General features: G+C 36.9%; 1 protein-coding gene across 1 annotated transcript; it reads right to left on the bottom strand.

Moving 5' to 3' along the window:
- Nucleotides 1-1,191: 1,191 nt before the first annotated feature.
- On the bottom strand, nt 1,192-18,095 carry LOC145988173 (mitochondrial fission regulator 2-like). Its single transcript, XM_083123001.1, has 3 exons — nt 17,815-18,095; nt 5,283-5,466; nt 1,192-1,666 (listed from the first exon to the last, which is right to left on the bottom strand). Exons 1-3 carry the CDS (start codon nt 18,057-18,059, stop codon nt 1,589-1,591), a joined length of 507 nt encoding a protein of 168 aa, XP_082979127.1. The 5' UTR covers nt 18,060-18,095; the 3' UTR covers nt 1,192-1,588.
- Nucleotides 18,096-18,461: the final 366 nt, after the last annotated feature.

Raw genomic sequence — 18,461 nt, 5'->3', positions numbered from 1 at the left:
ATCTTATTACAGATACATATTTCCTATCAGTTATGTAATCATGTGATTTTTCTTGTGGTTAACTAACATAGAATAGGGACGACATTTTAGAACTTTGTGCTTAACATAATCCATACAATGTTATTTATTTATTTATTACTTTTCGATGATATTTGCCTTGTCCAGATAGGTAACTGAAACTTCCCTTAATGCACCCCAAAATAAATTAGTCTGCGCACACCTATGCTTACAACATCGCAAGTATAAATATTCTTTTGTATTTTGCCAGATAAGACTCGCAAGTTCTTTTCAATTGGAAAAGTTTCTTATATATCTACCAGCATCCAACCGTCGTTGAAGTTGTTTTCGGACACCCTGTATATGTTGGAAGAAGGGAGGGGGGGGGGGCATGAGTGCATGCAAAACTCATATAAGGTCTTACATTTATACTGCCCACCTTAATTTATGAATATACATCTTCTGCCCACCCGGTCGAAAATTTCTTGCGCCGCCCCTGCACAAAACCAAAATCTAGTTGCATTTTGCGATTGATAATTTGAAACACTATAAATTATACAACAGCCAGTACCAGATTCATTTAGAAATTTTCAGGATACGTTGAAAACATATAAAAGGAAATTTTAGATAATTATAAGATATATTTGTATAATATATATAAGATATATGAAGGGCTCGGGTGTATAACATGGTAATTTTTGAGTTACAAAGCAAAATGTGCCATCCTTCAATTTTCGAGTGAAATTGCCATGTCATACAAATTGCATTGGACTCAGGGGAGCCTTGTGAAATTGGTAAACACAACACAAAAAAAATATCTACAGTATAGTTTCTAATAACCATTTTTCTTAATGAACTCAGAAATAACCAAAATGTCACCATGTTTTACAACTGAGCTCTTCATATAATTTGGTTAATTTTAGACAGCAGTTAAAAGTTTTTCTTTTGGAAGTTTTAGTTTTAACATTTTAACCTCAACGATTGTTTCCTTTAGAAATTTGTTTAATGTACTTCCAGTGTATACAGTATACACCAAGTGTCATTCAAAATGAAGGGGGGGGGGAAGCAGTGTCATTCTACAATGCTGATTGTTGCTACATTCAAATCCAAAAAAATGTGATATTTTTTTAATTAAAAAAATCACACTTTTATGTATTGCCTACAGAAAGGGGATATTCTAAATAAGAGACAAAAAATCATTAAAATATTTAATTAAACTTTCCTACAGTAATTTTTCATATAATTAGGAGCACATATCTTTAAAACTTAGAAAAAGTTTATTCTTTAGATTCTTAACATGCTTTACAAAAATATAAAATATTCAGTAACTATAATGAATTCAGCACACACTTATAATTTGTAACTATTGGTTCATACCTGAGATCATATTGATACCAATGGCACCTTTATTATCACATTGTTGCTTGAACCTGAGTATGAAAATATCAAAATTGCACTTAATTTATGTAGAAACATACGAGATGAGAATCATCAGAATATCAACCAAGGCTGTAACATGTTATGGCACATGCACAATGGGTGAACACGTAGAGATGACTGCGCATGGTACATTTCCGTTTACCATTAATAGTCAGTTCCATTCTACGGACCTGTTCTGCTTCAAGGCAAGTTCATGTCTCCAATTTGAACTTGAATTATCTTGCTCATGCTGGAAGAGAAGAAAGTTCTATTTTACAGGTGTTAATAAAAATAATATTATTAAGACAAGTAAAGTTGTCAAATTCTAGATGTGGGATTCGGATATGGGATAATTTTAGATTCAAATGTCCATTCCTAATACGAACCTGTACATTCTCAATCTCACCCACAGCGGAGGTGATCAGGATGTCTACTAAAGTACCGATATAAAATTTACCGATACCGATGACTGATCTGATATAAAATTCTTGAAGAACCTTTATAGTTCATTGACCTCCTTAATAAATGTGTGTTTTGAGGTGACTGTAGTGCAAACAATTTGCATATTTAGACATTTACCTTTTATGGAGACTATCCATAAAAATTATAACAAAATAGCAGAATTTTGCACTAAATTATAAGATATTTTAGATATATAAGATTGGCAAAATAATTGGTAATTTTACCGATAAACAGATATGCCTATATGGGCCAATACCAATAGAATACTGATAAATCTATCCCATCCCTAGTGGCTACAATTTCATAAAAACAAAATTCCAGACGAAGTCAAGAGAGCAATTCATGTATTTACACATTTGTACAGTCATGGACACTTCTGGGTTGTATCGATTCAATTGAAAGTTAATGGAATTGTTATAACCCAGAAGTGTCCGTGACTGTACAATGTATGAACTCACTACATTTTAGCTAAACACCCACTAAAAGAAGTTAAAATTAATAACAAGATGGTAAACTTAGTGAGCTTTTATGCAATACTTGCCATGTAGTGACTAATGACAAACAATTTGTTTTATAAAAAATCGTAGCTTAAATAATCCATAATTATAGTAAAATTTAATAATACATGTATTAATCCTAATATGTACCAACAATTGCAACAAGAAGGTGGTAAATGCCAATACCCACATGTTGCAGTAGATTTCTAGTAGAAAATAGTTCAAAATATGACTCCTTTTCCTAGAGTAGTTAATGTGTAATATCTACTGTAACTGCTAGAATATTCAGTATATCAAACTGTAGCATAGTTTCTCCAAAACACAATTATAATTTCTTGCTTGTATTTTCCTTCTTTGTTCAAGAACCAGTTTTTAGTGCACTTCCACAAAAACATTGATATTCCAGAAATGCACCGAATTTCCCTTCTATTTCCATGACCATTCCAGTGAAGTGTTCAGCTGGGTGGGCACCAAAAAATCCCATCTGAGATCACACGAATGAAACCCAGGTTCTCATAGCAGTCACCTGACTGAACCACTGTGGCACTAATACTAAAAACAATTGTCATAACATTGTAGTCACATTGTTCAAAAAACAAGGAGCATTTGAATTTTTTTTTTTTTTTTGGATCAGTCTTGGATCCTTAAGGGTATGCGATACAATTTCCACGGGAGTCTTCCCAAGCCCTTCCGTCCATGGCAGTGTGCCAACTTAGCTCTCTTGGAGCAAGATCTGGCTCTTTCGTGCACTCTAGCCGGATCCTGTGGCCGAGTGGTTAGCACATCGAGCTGCGACGCCAAGGGTCCCAGGTTCGAATCCCGCTCTGTCTTGGTTGTTTGTGAATGTCCATTCATCAATTTCATCACTCATCCCCATCTTCACAAATTAGCCAAGAGGCACAAAATGCGAAGTAAAATAAACTAAATCAATCAATCTTCCCTGCACTCGTTCGGCTGTGAACTGGGACGCCCACCCCCTGTGCCCCACTATGATGCCATCTCTGGTTCCGACCCACATAGACCACCTTTCGTCATAATTATACATTTTGCACGTGACGTGATAATGTTATATTGGCTGTGTCGCCACACTCTCTCTTATCTCCCCAGCTACTTCTTTATAGCGCAATGCTAGACATGAAATTGACATAATATTGTCGTCAGGGAATTCTTTACTTTCGATTTCATACCACCATCGGTGGATTATTGAGATGGGCGATGCCGCCAGATATAGATGTTGAAAACTAAGAATAAATTGTCATCAATTTAGAGTTAACGATAATAGCAGTGCTCCGCCCCTTTGACAACTAATATTACACTAGAAGGCATTTTATCCAGCCATTGTAAATCTAGCTCCATGAGAGTCAGTTTTAACTTCATTTAAGATGAAATTTAGTTCTTTTATGCCCATCAGGTTTGGCAACACTGCAAGGAGGCAGGGGAAAAAGCATTGATCATATGGGAGTATGATTTGATTCATTCTCTTGTGAATATAAAACTTCCGATGGAATGGAAAGAGATATCAACGGGAAGAGGGCAGTTTCAAGATAAATTTCACCAGCGGAAAAGTCGAAACTTCCATTTGATTAGCCGTAATTTGATGTTGAAGTTGATTCCCACAAGGAATACATGGGATTCCGAAAATTATTATTCATTATATTTTTCAAACATCGTGTCCAGCTTAATAATCAACATTAACAAAATGTTTGCACTTGCAACATGGAGAGAAATTCATACTCTTGGATACGCTCAGGGTTCTTTTTAGTAGCAGTGCCCATTCGGGCGAAACTGAAATAAATGCACAATTGGTGCGTAATTGTATCTCCTCACCTTAAATAAGCAATTCATTGCAGTTTTCCAAAGTTGTGTGCTTTCATATATTCACAGGTTCTTGCATGAGATGTTTAGAATGTTAAAATAACAGTCATTTAATTAAAATATCCACTTATGTCACACAATAAGAGCACAAAATTAATTACAATTGGCCATTTTGCATAATTAACTAGATATTTAGACCGCATAAGAGTGTTTTAAGATATTTTGTAGGTTGTAGACACCAAAGACACCAACACACTTTGGCTCTGGAAAATTATTGGTAATTAAATTCAAACAAAAACTTTCAGAGCCGGCCTTCGTGGTGGAGTGGTTAGCACACCATGCTACGACTGCACAGGTCCCAGATTTGAATCCCAGCCTGGGCATGTGTGTTCTTTGTGTGTTTCTTCATTAATTTCATCATCGCATCATCATCATCCTCATCGCAATTGGCCAAAGTAGCAGACATGCGAAGTAAAATAAACCAAATCAATCAAAAATACTGGGGTGAAAGGGGGGTGATTTTCCACGTAGTACACCCAACCATCAACCTCACTTCCACATAGTACACCCTGGATTGCATTTTGCACACGAACGAGGTTCTGGCGACTGGCACTATGGCCAGTATAATTTTGTGTGTGTTGTACTGTTTTTTGTCCTTGTGTGTGCTGAGTGCCTCAACCTTAACCTTTAACAGAAGTCAGAAAATTTTCAGATTTTACTTATGCAACGTTAGAGTTATTTGTAACGGTAAGGGGCTGGACCCTCGTATAATGCGACGGGTGCAAAATAGCCTAAGTGCTGATGCACCCAAAATTTTAAAATCAAAATTCAAATTCAATCAAAAATACTTTAGGTTACAGATACACTGGTAACAATTCGGGCCTCTAAAATGGCATGTGGTAATGTCTTCCCCTTGTAATCAAGGGGTCCTGGGTTCGATAGCAGATAGAAGCACATAGTGGTTCAGATCCCACTTTAAACTGTAGGTCTAGTCCAGATTAGCTTATCTGTGCATAAAGTGGACTCAACAATTCAATTCAAACAAATTCAAACCAGTAATACTTCAGCCCTAGTTATAATGAACATACACACCTCAGTTTGGCATGAGTCAACATTATCGGAATCGCTGAAACTGCTTTCAGATTCACGGTTTTCTTCATTCTCTTCTTCCTGTATGGCAGCGTACCTCTTCTTCAGCACAGCTGCCAGGATGGCTGTCGGATCGTTGTGTTGACTAGGAACTGGCAGCTGTCTTATGGGTGTACCTCCAGGAGATCTGGAAATAACATATGCACATTAGGAATTGTAGCTTTTCAGGCGACGTGATTCAAACAGGTGTCCCTCATGATGAGATCAATGTATGAACTCAAAAGGGGCGCTAACACAGACTTGACTTGGCTGTTAACCCGAGAACACGTGTTGGGACATACCCATTACTTCAAGATACTAGTTAGGATTTTTGGTATGAAAGGTAGCCTATATTTCTGTGGGTTTATTTCTGTTGCTTGTCACTTCGGACAGAAAGCTTCCTTATATGCATGATTTTTCTCATTATCTCATCAAGAAACACAACTAAAATGGCTAGCAATTACCATTCATTGTGAAAATGTAGAACAAAAATTGCATGCCACTTTAACTACAAGCAGTTCACAGCTAATTCAGGGTGTCTACCAAAATAATGAATCCAAAATTCTTGACTTTTTCTTGACCTTTTTTTCATTTCTCTTAACTTTCATTTATTCGACACTTACTTAGGAAAAGTTGGAAATTAGGAATTATGAAAATAAATATTTATATAATGAAAAATATCTACCAAAAGGCCAGTTAAGATGAAAGCTGAAGCTGTATTTAACAAGAGAAACTTGATTTATCTATTAATGCATCCTGGACTGCATTTGGCAGACTAGCGAGGCTCTGGTGTCTGGACTCTCAGCCAGTATAACCTTACGCGGGGCTCGTGTTGTTGTCTCTACATATTTCTGATCGTCATCTTGTCTTTCCCCCATTCATCCTCATCTTCGAAATTAGCCGAAATGGGGAGAAAATAAACTCAATCAGTGATTGTGATAGCAACAATTCGTGACCACAAGTATAATTTCTTGACTTTATATTGACTTCTTCGCCTACTTGTTGATTACTTTCTCTTGACTTTCATCACTAGTAGACACCCTGTAATCGTGTTCACCATTCATTCCTAGAAGCTATTATATGACATCATTGGATTACCCTGAATGATTTCAACACGGCATAGAAATCTCCTTCCTTTTAATAAGCTGCATATAAAGGGTCTTGTATCTACTGTGTCATGATAGGTGATTTACCACCTAAGCTTTTACATCAACTCATAAGAGTTCATTCCATTAAGCAATCTACAAAGGATGGAACTGTCACATCATTTTGAAGAAATTTTTTTTTAAAAAAAATACATTCTCTAAATACAAAAATACTTTTAAAAGGGCTGTAATACCACAGAGAAAAACTCTTCTTATAATGAATCTCTGCGGATTAAGCTACTTATATTTGAAGTTCAGTAGTGACAAAGGACACTCATGTCACTAACATTCACTTTTCAAACTGGATGCAAACCTTAAAAAAAAGAGGACATTTTTAGATTTCACGAAAGGTTTTACAGAAGTATTATACTACTTGACAACTCTCTTAATGACATAGTGAGAAAATATACTTTTTACAAATAATCTCTTACATTACCGATTACGAAAATATTAATGCAGGTCAACATAATTTGCAAATAAAATATATATATGTAGTATTTCATCACATTGTTTCTTATTAATTCGAATTTTCAATAAATTAAAAATACAAAACTTTGTTACCTATGTGAAATGAGTATCTATTTTGTGCAACGACGTTTCAGAAACAACTGTTTCCTTCTTCAGGCTCTTCTCTTGGCTATCCAAATTATATCATACTCTCGTCAGGGAAAAGGAAGAGGTACAAATTTGGAAAACACTTCTAAAACTGTTGCTAACCCCATTTTCTCTATCATTTGTTAAAACTATCACTATAAAACCTTCGTACTAAAAGTCCTATGTACAACTAAAACATTAAAAAAGAAGGGACCCCGCTTGTTACACTGTTCCCATGCAGCCTGCCAGTTTCTTCCTTGTCCTATGTATGATGTTGCAGGTGTGTCGTCTCTCCCCTCCCTGGCCTTGCCCTTCCATTTCTCCTCCTCGTTATGTCTTTGCAGAAAATAGATACTCATTTCACGTAAGTAACAAAGATTTGTATTTTTAATTTATTGAAAATACGAATTACTCCCTCTGTCCCATAATTATAATCCGGTATGCCAAAATGGTAGGGATGGGACCGATTAATCGGTACTCTATCGGTATCGGCCGATATAGGCATATCGGTGTATCGGTTTATCGGTAAAATTACCGATTATTTCACCGATCCGATATATCGATTATTATCTGATAATTTAGTGCAAAATTCTGCCATTTTGTTGTAATTTCTATGGATAATATCCATGCCCATCTTTCTAAAAAGTAAATGACTAAATATGCAACTTCTTTTGCACTGCAGTCACCTTGAAACACACATTTCTTAAAGAGGTCATTGAACCTTTCAGGTTTTTCAAGGACCATTTCTAATCTTATATCGGATCGGTGGAATATCGGTTATCGGTATCGGTAAATTTTATATCGGTACTTTATCGGTATCGGCCAAAATTTCATATCGGCCCATCCCTACAAAATGGTAACTTTTTATTTATGTTCTTTTGGATACTTGATCGGCCAATTTGTACTGATCCTTGAGTAATAACGTTGTATGACTCATTCCCGTGTTTCATTTTCTTCTTCTGTATACACAAGTGTCACAGTTTGAAAATGGGACAAGTATTTTGTGACAACAAACAAAAGTGTACCGGACAATAATTATGGGACAGAGGGAGTAATATATATAAAATAAGTCGCACATATCGTGAATTATGAACATTTTTTTTGTCTTTGCGCTTGCAACCGAGTGTGTTGTATTTCTTTTCTTTGAGTTGATGTTTTTAGTCCACTCTGTGCACAGTAAGGCTAATCGTGACTGGACCTACAGTTTAAAGTGGAATCCGAACCACTATGCACCTCCACCGGGTATCGAACCCGGGACTCCTTAATTACAAGGTGACGATGCTACCACTGCGCCATCGGGGAGGCCCTTCCTTTCTTTGAAATTGAATACGGAACAAAATTAACAATTATTTACAAATATAACATGTTGTTACGAATCTTGAAGTTGAAGTAGTTGTCTACACACCAGTGGCGTCACGTGCTGTTCACATACGGGTGTTCACAATAAAATTTTTATACTGATTGGAGATTTACTACTCTCCCTTGTAACTTTATCTTCAATATTGAACAAGTAAGAATAACAGTTCAACTTATTTTCAACAATTTTCTCCCAAAATCACGCTATATCTGAAGTAATACAATACTATTTTATTCAATTAACACCCTTTTAATTACGTTATTTACAATTAGTGATGGCTAGTGCAAACTAATTAGTATAACATGCAATCTCAGGTATGTACAACACAAGATTATCATACTTCGCAATCTACTTTCTATTACAGCGACCATATGTTAACCAACGACATTCATTCATCATTGAAAGCATGTGCATCGTTAGCGGGACAGAGAGGAGGACGCGTCCAGTCCAGAAAAAAAATTGTATATAGTATAAGATATTTGGGTATTCTACAGAATGTTCCCTCGCCACGCCCACAATAACTCGGTTGTGATGCTTGTGATTAAAGTATCAGTCAATGTGACATTCCTTGTATTCCTTCTTTCCTAGTGTTTCGTATTTTTCCTCCTAGCCATGGTTCAGTGAGAGATTGATTTTCGACCATTTAAAGAAAGGATTCGCAAACTTCTTTGCTTCACGGCTCCCTTAGTTTTTTCAAGACTTTGCCGCGGTGCCCAGAATGTATCTCTCTCTCTAACACTTGCAACGCTCAGTTACTTGTAAGAAATTCAGAAACATTTTATATGTAAAAAAAAAAGTACTAAATAAGCAGATATTTGAAACATTCATAGCATTGACTAACGATTCAGTGAAAATATCGGAACATTTCATTGCGCCCCTGTAAGCTAATCACGGTGCCCCAGGGCACCGCGGCACACACTTTGGGAACCACCGATTTAAAGCGTATAGTAACATCTGTTCGTCGTTGTCATTAACATATTTACTCGTCGTCGCCTTGTAAGCGAGGGGTTCCGGTTCGAAACCCGGTGGAGGCACACAGTGGTTCGGATCCCACTTAAAACTGTAGGTCCAGTCCCGATTAGCCTTACTGTGCATAAAGTGGACTTAAAGCACCAAATCAATCAAACATATTTACCATCCTTGATCTTATACATTGCACGAAACGAATCGTTCCAATCCAGATGCAGTCTCTTTTTAAGCGAGTCGCATGTGCAAATGGTAACAAACGCCCAGGATGTGTCCTATGTTTTTCCATGAATTGCCGCCTCCAAACAATAAGCAAGGAAAATTGCGCGTTCACAACGTTGCACCCACATAACCAATTGTACTTCGTGTACCAGTAATTTTTTAATGTTCTTTTAATAACGCATTTGGGAGTACTTACCTCTTGTACAATGTAGAGGTCGGCTGGTGAGGGCCCATCCTTTTTACTTGAGTTCGTTCTGCTTCGCTCAATCGCGAAAATTACTTTTCTTTCAAACTCCTAACAGTATTCATAGTGTACAAAACACAACACAACACTACACTACACACACACACGGCACAACACGCACGCACGTCTGAAAGCCAGTGCAAATAAATTCACCCAACCCCTTGTCAATAGATATCTTGCTCTCGACATCGACACTAACAGTTTACCCGTTGCCGTCAAAGAGCATAGGCTTTTTTGTTGCCCCGAAAAACTAACGGTACTTGATCTTTCCAAAACAAACGTTCCCCCTTGAAGTTCTTCCACAGCAGCAGTGTTGCCAACAATTGAAACGCAGAAGTTTTTAAATCTTCAACATGCGCTATTATAATTAAAAATCGCTGAATCAAATTTGCTGGTGAAAAATACAAAATGTATTTTTTAAAAATGCTGTGCGGAACAACTTACACCAGGTTTATTGAATGTATGTGCGTTTATATGCACATTAAAAATGCATTTAATTTGAATTGTGATAATTTAAATGCATATATTATTTCAACTTTCTAACTTCAAAAAATAAAATGTATGTGTAGCAAAAATACAGCTCTAGTTTTCTGAAAGTTATATTTTGTTCTTTACAATAAGCATATTCTAATAACGTAGAGAATAGTAAAAATGATTTACTAATATCAATTGATAACTTTTTTCGGTAACAACTATTTAGGCCATACGACCCCATACTATTCTGAGTATAGTTACCAGAAAAATGTGCGTTGAATTGATGTAAATGTAGTCAGCACTTTCCTTTGCAATTTAAGTTGGTGAGAGTTATTTCCTTGGCATGAAAAACGTCGATTACTAAAGGAAGTTGCACAGTCTGAATTGCCCTTAGACGCACATGCGCAAATCATACATAATATCTTTCAAAGTTTATAACTCCTGCAGACTAGTTTCTAAAGAAAAGTCGCTCGTCACTATTCCGTGAATTTTAGCGCTCACTGGAATTTAAAATCCGCCAGGTTTAGAGATTTCTCACTAAAGATTGCAACTATGTAGCGCCGATCTTTTCGAGTCCTCCTAGACGTGCCTGTATATGCTGCGCCCTGGTGCCGAATGTAAGAAGTATTGCCGCTTGGATCAGGGTTCGCACCACAATGTTCGCACAGGGCAGTGAACACTTTCGGGGTATAGTGGCCAACAGCCCCTTAGCTGCCAGTTCACAACACACAACACAGCCATTGTGTTCATCGCAACCGTGGAACACAATGGGAGTCAGTGTTACCAACTATCTAAAAAAGTTATCAGACTTGAAAGACGCCGTATCAGACTAAATTGTGTGTGTATACTCGAACATCAAAAAAGTATTATTTCGAAGAAATATAGTTGTGTGCATTTAATAGGTGAGTGTTCACGTGCTCATGCGAACATTATCAGGCGACGCGCCTGCTACACACCCAGGAGCACATTTTCTCATTTTCCTAAAAACCCACCCAGACCATTTTTAGGATCCGAAAAAGAGGACATGTCCAGGTAAAAGACGAAGTCTGGTAACCTTAAACTGGAATCAGGTAATGAGAGCACATTCAAATGATGTAGCACTCAGAAGTATGAAGACCACAAGGGTATGCCTAATTCTATATAATTCTCTGAGGAGATGTTCTCTGTGTTACAATAAGTATAGTTAAAAGCAGTAGACAATGGATAATGTTCAGTTAACACTGCATGTTAATGTCGTATAGCTTTTTTTATTTCTCTTGTAGTTTATGGCTATTGCAAGCATAAAACACATTTATTTATCATATTTTATATTCCCAGACTTTTTAACACATTGGGGTCTCAAACGGGCATAGCCCGCAGTACACTTAAAGTGAATGTGGACGAACGACGGGCATAGCCCATCCTATATAAAAAAGGAAAGTTAAAAATTGTACTTACGTATGTGAGTATAGTGCTCTTATTGTAGAACGACGTTTCAGAGATTGACTATCTCTTTCCTCAGGTTCGTATAAAAACTAAGTACTTGGCATAGTACTGCGTCAAAAATGTAATATGAGGATTGTGGTTAAGGGTTGGTTAGGGTACATTTAAAATATTAAGTTTTTGCTATTAGAAGTACGTAAAAACCAAGTCGTTCCCTAATAAAACTTGTACAGTAGACCTATTCACAGGTAAAAAAGTTAAAAATCTAAAAAACCTGCATAAATCACAATGCAACCTGCAGGTTTGGTCTTTCCTACCCAACTGTGCTTATCTATCCACATGAAGGTCAATTCTCAATGAATATTTCCCCTCCCCTTAATTTTCCCGTTTCCCCTTATTACGTCACAAATCCAACGTGAATTCTCGTTCCTCTCTTGCAGCTTGCATAACTTCCGGAGTGACGTGGAAACCGATATTGGGTTCAATCTTCCAGGCTTTATCCCATTTTTTGAGGAAATTGATCCACCCTTCTTCCAAATTTCCTTCGTCCCTATTAAGATTATTCTTCCCCCCCCCCTACAAATACTCGCTGTTTCATACACATTTCTTCCTAATTTCCTCCCCTCTTTTCTGATTATCTCTTTTTTTGCGATTCTATGCCCACTTTCCAAAATGTGTTCTGAGAGACCCGTTTTGGGAACTTTTTCCCTTATGTCTTTTTCATGCTCGCTCCATCTTTTACCCATATTTCGGCCCGTCTGTCCTATGTACTCCTTCCCGCATTGGCATTCTATTCGATAAACCCCCTTCTGTTTTTCCGGTATTTCCCTAGTTGTCTTTCCTTTCTTATAATCGGTGAAGTATTTTTCTACATTCTTTGGTGCTATCATCCCGCAAACGATTCCAAAATCTCTCGTTATTTTTCCGATTTTTTCCGATACGGATTGATGGTAAGGGATGCCAACGTACTTTACCCTCCTATTTTCGATTTTTTCCCCTTCTTTTTGATCCCCTTCTTTCCTAATAATTTTCCGTGCTCTCTCCGCTATCTTATCCATTTCTCTATTTGTGTATCCGTTTTTTAATCCTGTTTTTCTTATCCACCGAATTTCGTTGTCTTTTTCTTTTTCATTATTGCATAGTCTACCGGCCCTAATAAAAAAGTTAAGGAATACGTTTTTCTTTGTTATTTCGGGGTGTGCCGATTCCTTGTTAATATATAAGTTCCCCGATAGGGGTTTATGATGTACTCCTGTTCTAATCCTATTCCCTTCTTTCAAGATACTAAGATCCAGGAAATTGATTTTTCCATCGCTTAAGTTTTCCCTAGTGAAGTTTATTCTTTCGTCTTGTTTTTCTAATTCTTCAAAAACCTTGTTCAGTGCTACCCCCTTTCCTATAATCAAGATATCATCAACGTATCTCCCATAATATTTAATACCCATTCCTGTTTTTTCCAAAGCTGCCTTCTCAATGAAGTGCATAAAAATGCTCGCTACTATACCCGAAATGGGGTTTCCCATCGCCAAGCCTTCTTTTTGTCTATAAATACTGTCGTTGACATAGAAAAAGTTATATTCCGTTACAAGGTTATACCATCGTACATATTCCCAAGCAGTTAGGATGTCTATTCCTTTTTCTAACAGCCACCTTAGTAAACAATCTCCCGCCCGCCCCCTCGGTACACTTGGGTATAAGTTAACAACATCAAAACTACTTATTGTATCCTCGTCATCAATTTCCAGATTTTCTATACATTCTTTAACTTCTACGGCATTCCTAACGCTATATTGGGTGTTCTCATTTACCTTCCTTATTCTTTTTACCAGCATTTTTGCTAGCCCATATCCCGGATGTTCGTATGTTGGTATAATAGGCCTAAGTGGTATGCCTTGTTTGTGTGTCTTAGGTATTCCAAAAGCAATTGGTATGTTGCCAACTTTAATTTCCTTAATAAGGATTTTCTTTTCGCTTGTGCCCAATGTAATGCTTGTCTCTACCCCTTTTTTGATCTCTCTTCTAATCTTATTAATAGGGTCTTTCTCTATTTTCTCAAAATCGTTACCTTTAAAGCTATCTTCTAATTTTTGGTGATATTCCTCTCTGTCCATGATAACCATCTTGTTTTCTTTATCAGACCTAATTAGAAATACGTTATTCGCCTTCACCCATTTTCTTACATTTTTTAAATCGCGTCTTAGGTTTTCGTTTACTTTCTCTTTCCATGTTCTATCTCCCCCTTTCATGTTCGTTTCCTTTTTAATTTCTTTTTGCAAGTGTTGTTCTACAATATTACGTATCCTTTGTCTAACCTCAGTTTTATCCTCCCTTTCGTCAATAGTTGTTACGATCGTTTCTGCTGCTATTATGAATTCCTCTTTTTCAAGTTTCTCTACCCCTATTGCAAATTTCTGCCCCTTGTTCATAATCCTAATCAACTCTTTAGGTGGTTCGTGGGTGGTTAAATTTAAAATGTTCTCATTATTTCCCCACTCCTCTGTTTTTTGTTTCTTATTCTCTAGATTATCCTTCCTATTCAATTTTAATTTCATCAATTTCCTCTCTATAGTATTACTATCCCTAAAATTGGCTTTTTCCACAGCTCTAAAGTGTCTCTCTTCAATGCGGTTCCACGTCACTTCGTCTAGTTCCCCACTAACTTCCAAATGTAATCTATAGCATTCCTTATTAAGACGTTCGACTTGTCCATGTGCTTCCCTAATACATTTCCCTAGTATTTTAAACTGTATTTCTTGTTTTTGTTCAATCATGCCTACACTCAACGGTTTATACCCCCATTTTAAAAAGTTTGGTAAAACCCCCATTTTCCTGCATTGTTTTAAAAATCTAATCCTGATTAAACCCATAAACCTATAAAATGCTATAGCCCATCCTGCGGTATGCAATCACTTAGCCGATTGAACTACGGGCTATGTTCGTACTTCATCTCATGTGCATGTTCATTCAAGCCCCTCTGTTGAAATTCCGACTGCTAGGTGACTCATGCGCTATTTTTATCTCGCACCTGCGACTGACTGACTGTTTGTTGTCGGGTTGATGTACCTTGCATTGTTTAGAATGGTGTCGTTACATCCAGACTGCATAGCGGAAATTCTGCATGAGGATTCTGCCTCAGAGTTTGAAGTTAGCGACGATTTTGATGATGCAGATGAATGAAGATTTGGAAGGTAGGTTATATTCGTAATAATTAATTGTTGACAATATAAACAGTGTTGCAAACTCTAGTATTTTATGAATGAAGTGAGAAGAGGTAATTTTTTTGGGTCTATTCATCTTGCCTCTTGCTTGATTCTCCTACATGCACTGATGTATTTTTAGTTTTTCCATGTAATTTGTAATTATTTTTGTACTTATTTTTTGTTATGTGCACATAAGAAGTATTCTTATGCAAGATTCAAAAGATGTATTGATAGTAGTTAATTATTGAAATTTCCAGATTACGAACTTAAAATATATCTATATTAACATTTGTTACCTTGTTGCAGTAGCGAAGCGTAGTCTTACGAAGGAGGCAAGCAATGTTTCAGTACAACAAAACATGTAGTACAACGACATGCCGAGGGGAAAGATTCAAGGTTTATAGCCTCATTTACCCAGTCGCTGGATTTGTCAAAATATCGTAATAAAGTGACTGTACTAAAAATAAACCATATGATCCGCAAACGTCACATTTACTTTTTAAAAAAAATCCAGGTAACGTTATTCATATGATATTAAACGTTTTGCATATGCGAACTTTCCGCATACGACTAAAGGGAGACGGAATTTCTTACTTACTTATTAGTACCTTTATTTGTTCATTATTATATAATATGGTCAAACGGTGACCAAACCGATTTAGATAAAAAAAAAATGGGAATCATTTGCTTATTTTACGCTGCATGATGTAATTTAGTATTTCTGGGCACCATAAAAACCGCATTGGAGTAACTTAAACACTAAATAAAAAGTTAAACACAAACAATAAAAAATTCATTTCAAAGCAAAGAAACACATGCATAGACGATGTACTCACCACAATAAATTTCAAACTCTTGGTGTTGGTCGACCCCCTTCCACGATTTTCATTTTAACACTTATCTCTCTCGAGCTAAACGAAGCAATTTTCAATTGCTCAATAATACACCAGCACTTCACATCAACCGTTCCTAAATACGCGTTCATTCCGATAAATTCAAAGCACAAAACACGAAGCAACAAACACTCGCACTATCCCACGCGCTTTCCACAACTGCAAATGCAAGCATCCACACAAGATCACTTTGAAAATCTCTGAAACAACAGAAAGTGATACCAACCTATTTCCTTAATTTTATCCGTCACAAAGGAAAGATATATCAGTTTGGAGATAAAAATTACGCGGAGGAATCAGAATCATTTCAGCAGAACGAGTATGTACATTAATATTTAAGTAATAAAGTGTCATTCAATGGCGTGCCCGGGGCGAAGGGGGGGGGGTGGATGGTAGACATAACCCCCTTTTGGCCCAGTATATCTAAGAAAAAACGTCAAAGGAAGGAAAAGATGACAAAATGGGGACCGTAAAAAGACCCTGGGAACACCACTTGCGCCATAATAATAGAACTTAAAACATATTCGGGCCTCCCCGATGGCGCAGTGGTAGTGTCGTTGCCTTGTAATCAAGGGGTTCTGGGTTCGATACCCAGTGGAGGCACAAGTGTTTCAGATCCCATTTTAAACTGTAGGTCCAGTCCCGATTAGCCTTACTGTGCATAAAGTGGACTTAAAACAACAAATCAATCAATCAATCATTAAAACATATTCTTGTGCTCATAATATGCAGAATGTATACGATTTACTTCTATGCCATGTACAAATATCAGTAGATAGTTCTTTCTCAGATAGCTTTATTTTCACCCCAAGTTTTATTCAAAAGCAGTCAATTTATTGATTGTAAAATTTGTGAAAGAGCTCACTTGAATTACTGCGTAAATAATTTGGCAGTTGCAAACACTGGTAGCGGTCAACACTTCTGGCGTAATTTGAGCTGGACCGACCAGGAAGCAGGGTGCAGGACCAAGGTCCGTCCAATCTTCCCTCCCTCCCTGAGAAAACTCTTCACGGGGGTGCAGAAATTCCACTGCCCCAACTCCCAATGTCAACTTTTTTTACGCGTTTTACATTTCGCGAAATCTAAAATAATTTGTAATATAATATGATATATATGGAATTTAGAACAGTGATAATAACTTCTTTTAGTTATTTTATGACTAACAATTATTATTATATTTGCGATCTTGTTTACGTGTTCATGAAGACAAATATTCGTTACTAGTTTTTGCTGGCAACGTACCCATAGATGAATCCTTCTGCTTTCGGTTGAACTCGGCTATTTTCGGGAATCACGCAAGCTCGGAAAGCACAGCTTTTTGTAGAAGCTTTGTGGACAGGTTCCACCAGAATTTCACGCTTCGCCATGTGACTCCTTCGGAGGCCTTATTTTCCCGCAGAACGGCTGCAAGCATTGAGGCTGGTGCTTGCTACAGAGCTGCTGGGGGAGTTTGCGGACGCATTTTTTCGCGAAATCGAGTGCGATGGAAACTAAATACGGTTAGAACATTAAGTACATTAAATGATATTCGAATTATGCAAGCAGTGCTTGCATTGCTTGTACTATATATTCGCCTCTGCCTTGTTGTATTTTTTTTTCACAAAACATTGCTGAAAAAAATATTCAAAAATGTCTGAAAATGAAAAGAAAATTTAACAAATTTTTGTTCATTGAAAAGAGGAAGTTTTGTAGTTTAAGAAATGTGTAGTAAATAAAAACAAATTAAAAGTATTTTTTCTATGATTTTTTTAAAAACAACCAAAAACCGCAGACCAGAGGTAAAAATGCTGTATTATGAGGCCAGACCCGAATGTGTTAAGGATTTGCGGATCACTGGGAATCCTGCCCCATCTATTTAAAAATCGAATACATTGTAATTGGTTAAACAACAAAATATTACCGGTAATTACATCCAAATCAGCCAATCTTGTGCATCAGACCAATACTTCATATGAAAATATTTATGTAAAAAATATTACCTTGGAACAGAACGGAGCTTAACGCTGCCAATGTCCTTCAGTACATCGCTCATAGTCACTTGTTTCGGGTGATCTTGGACATCTTCACGAGGAGAGAGGCGATTTGATTGAAGTGCAATTTGCTCAGTGAGTGACAGCTTCTTGCTGGAAGGAAGCAGAGATCCTCTACCACCAGGAGGGGGAGGCAAGGGTGGTGGTGGGGGTGGTGGGGGAGGAGGCTGTGGTGAATATTGCTTTGGGGACATGAATCCACATCTTGATAGGATACTACTGCTGACGTAATCTGAAAACAAAATAGAATTAGTTGGAAAAATACGTAGCATCACCTAATGCAAGGTGAGAACTGGTGCCAAATAACCTCACTCTTGTGAAACCACTGTATTTATTGATTTGAAATATGCATAATTGGAAGGAGAAATTCAAGAGGTTTTCGCAAGCAGACCCAGATTTTTCCAGGCCTAGGGGTTTGTAATCAATTGTAAATAAAATAGCAAAATTTTGGTAAAAAAAATACAGTCAATTTTGGGTTCAAAAGTGGTAAATAAAATATAATGTTGGTGTTACAGTGGTGAAAAATCAGATCGAAAGCAGTATATAAAGTTACATTTTGGTTTTAAAATTGTGAATATCATCTTAAATTTGATTTA

This window comes from Lepisma saccharinum, chromosome 5, assembly GCF_977018435.1.
Source record: "Lepisma saccharinum chromosome 5, izLepSacc3.1, whole genome shotgun sequence".
NCBI classification, from domain to species: Eukaryota; Metazoa; Arthropoda; class Insecta; order Zygentoma; family Lepismatidae; genus Lepisma; species Lepisma saccharinum.
The sequence above is the reverse complement of the archived record's forward strand: the minus strand, read 5'-3'. Positions and strand labels throughout refer to the sequence as shown.

Bases quoted from the DNA above. Each gene is read 5' to 3' on its own strand.
- LOC145988173 (XM_083123001.1), bottom strand. From the start codon at position 18,059: ATGTCCCCAAAGCAATATTCACCACAGCCTCCTCCCCCACCACCCCCA. The intron at 5,467-17,814 runs GTAATATTTTTT...TGTTATTTCCAG, and splicing joins AAGCTCCGTTCTGTTCCAAG to ATCTCCTGGAGGTACACCCA. The intron at 1,667-5,282 runs GTGTGTATGTTC...CTTCTCTTCCAG, and splicing joins TTGACTCATGCCAAACTGAG to CATGAGCAAGATAATTCAAG.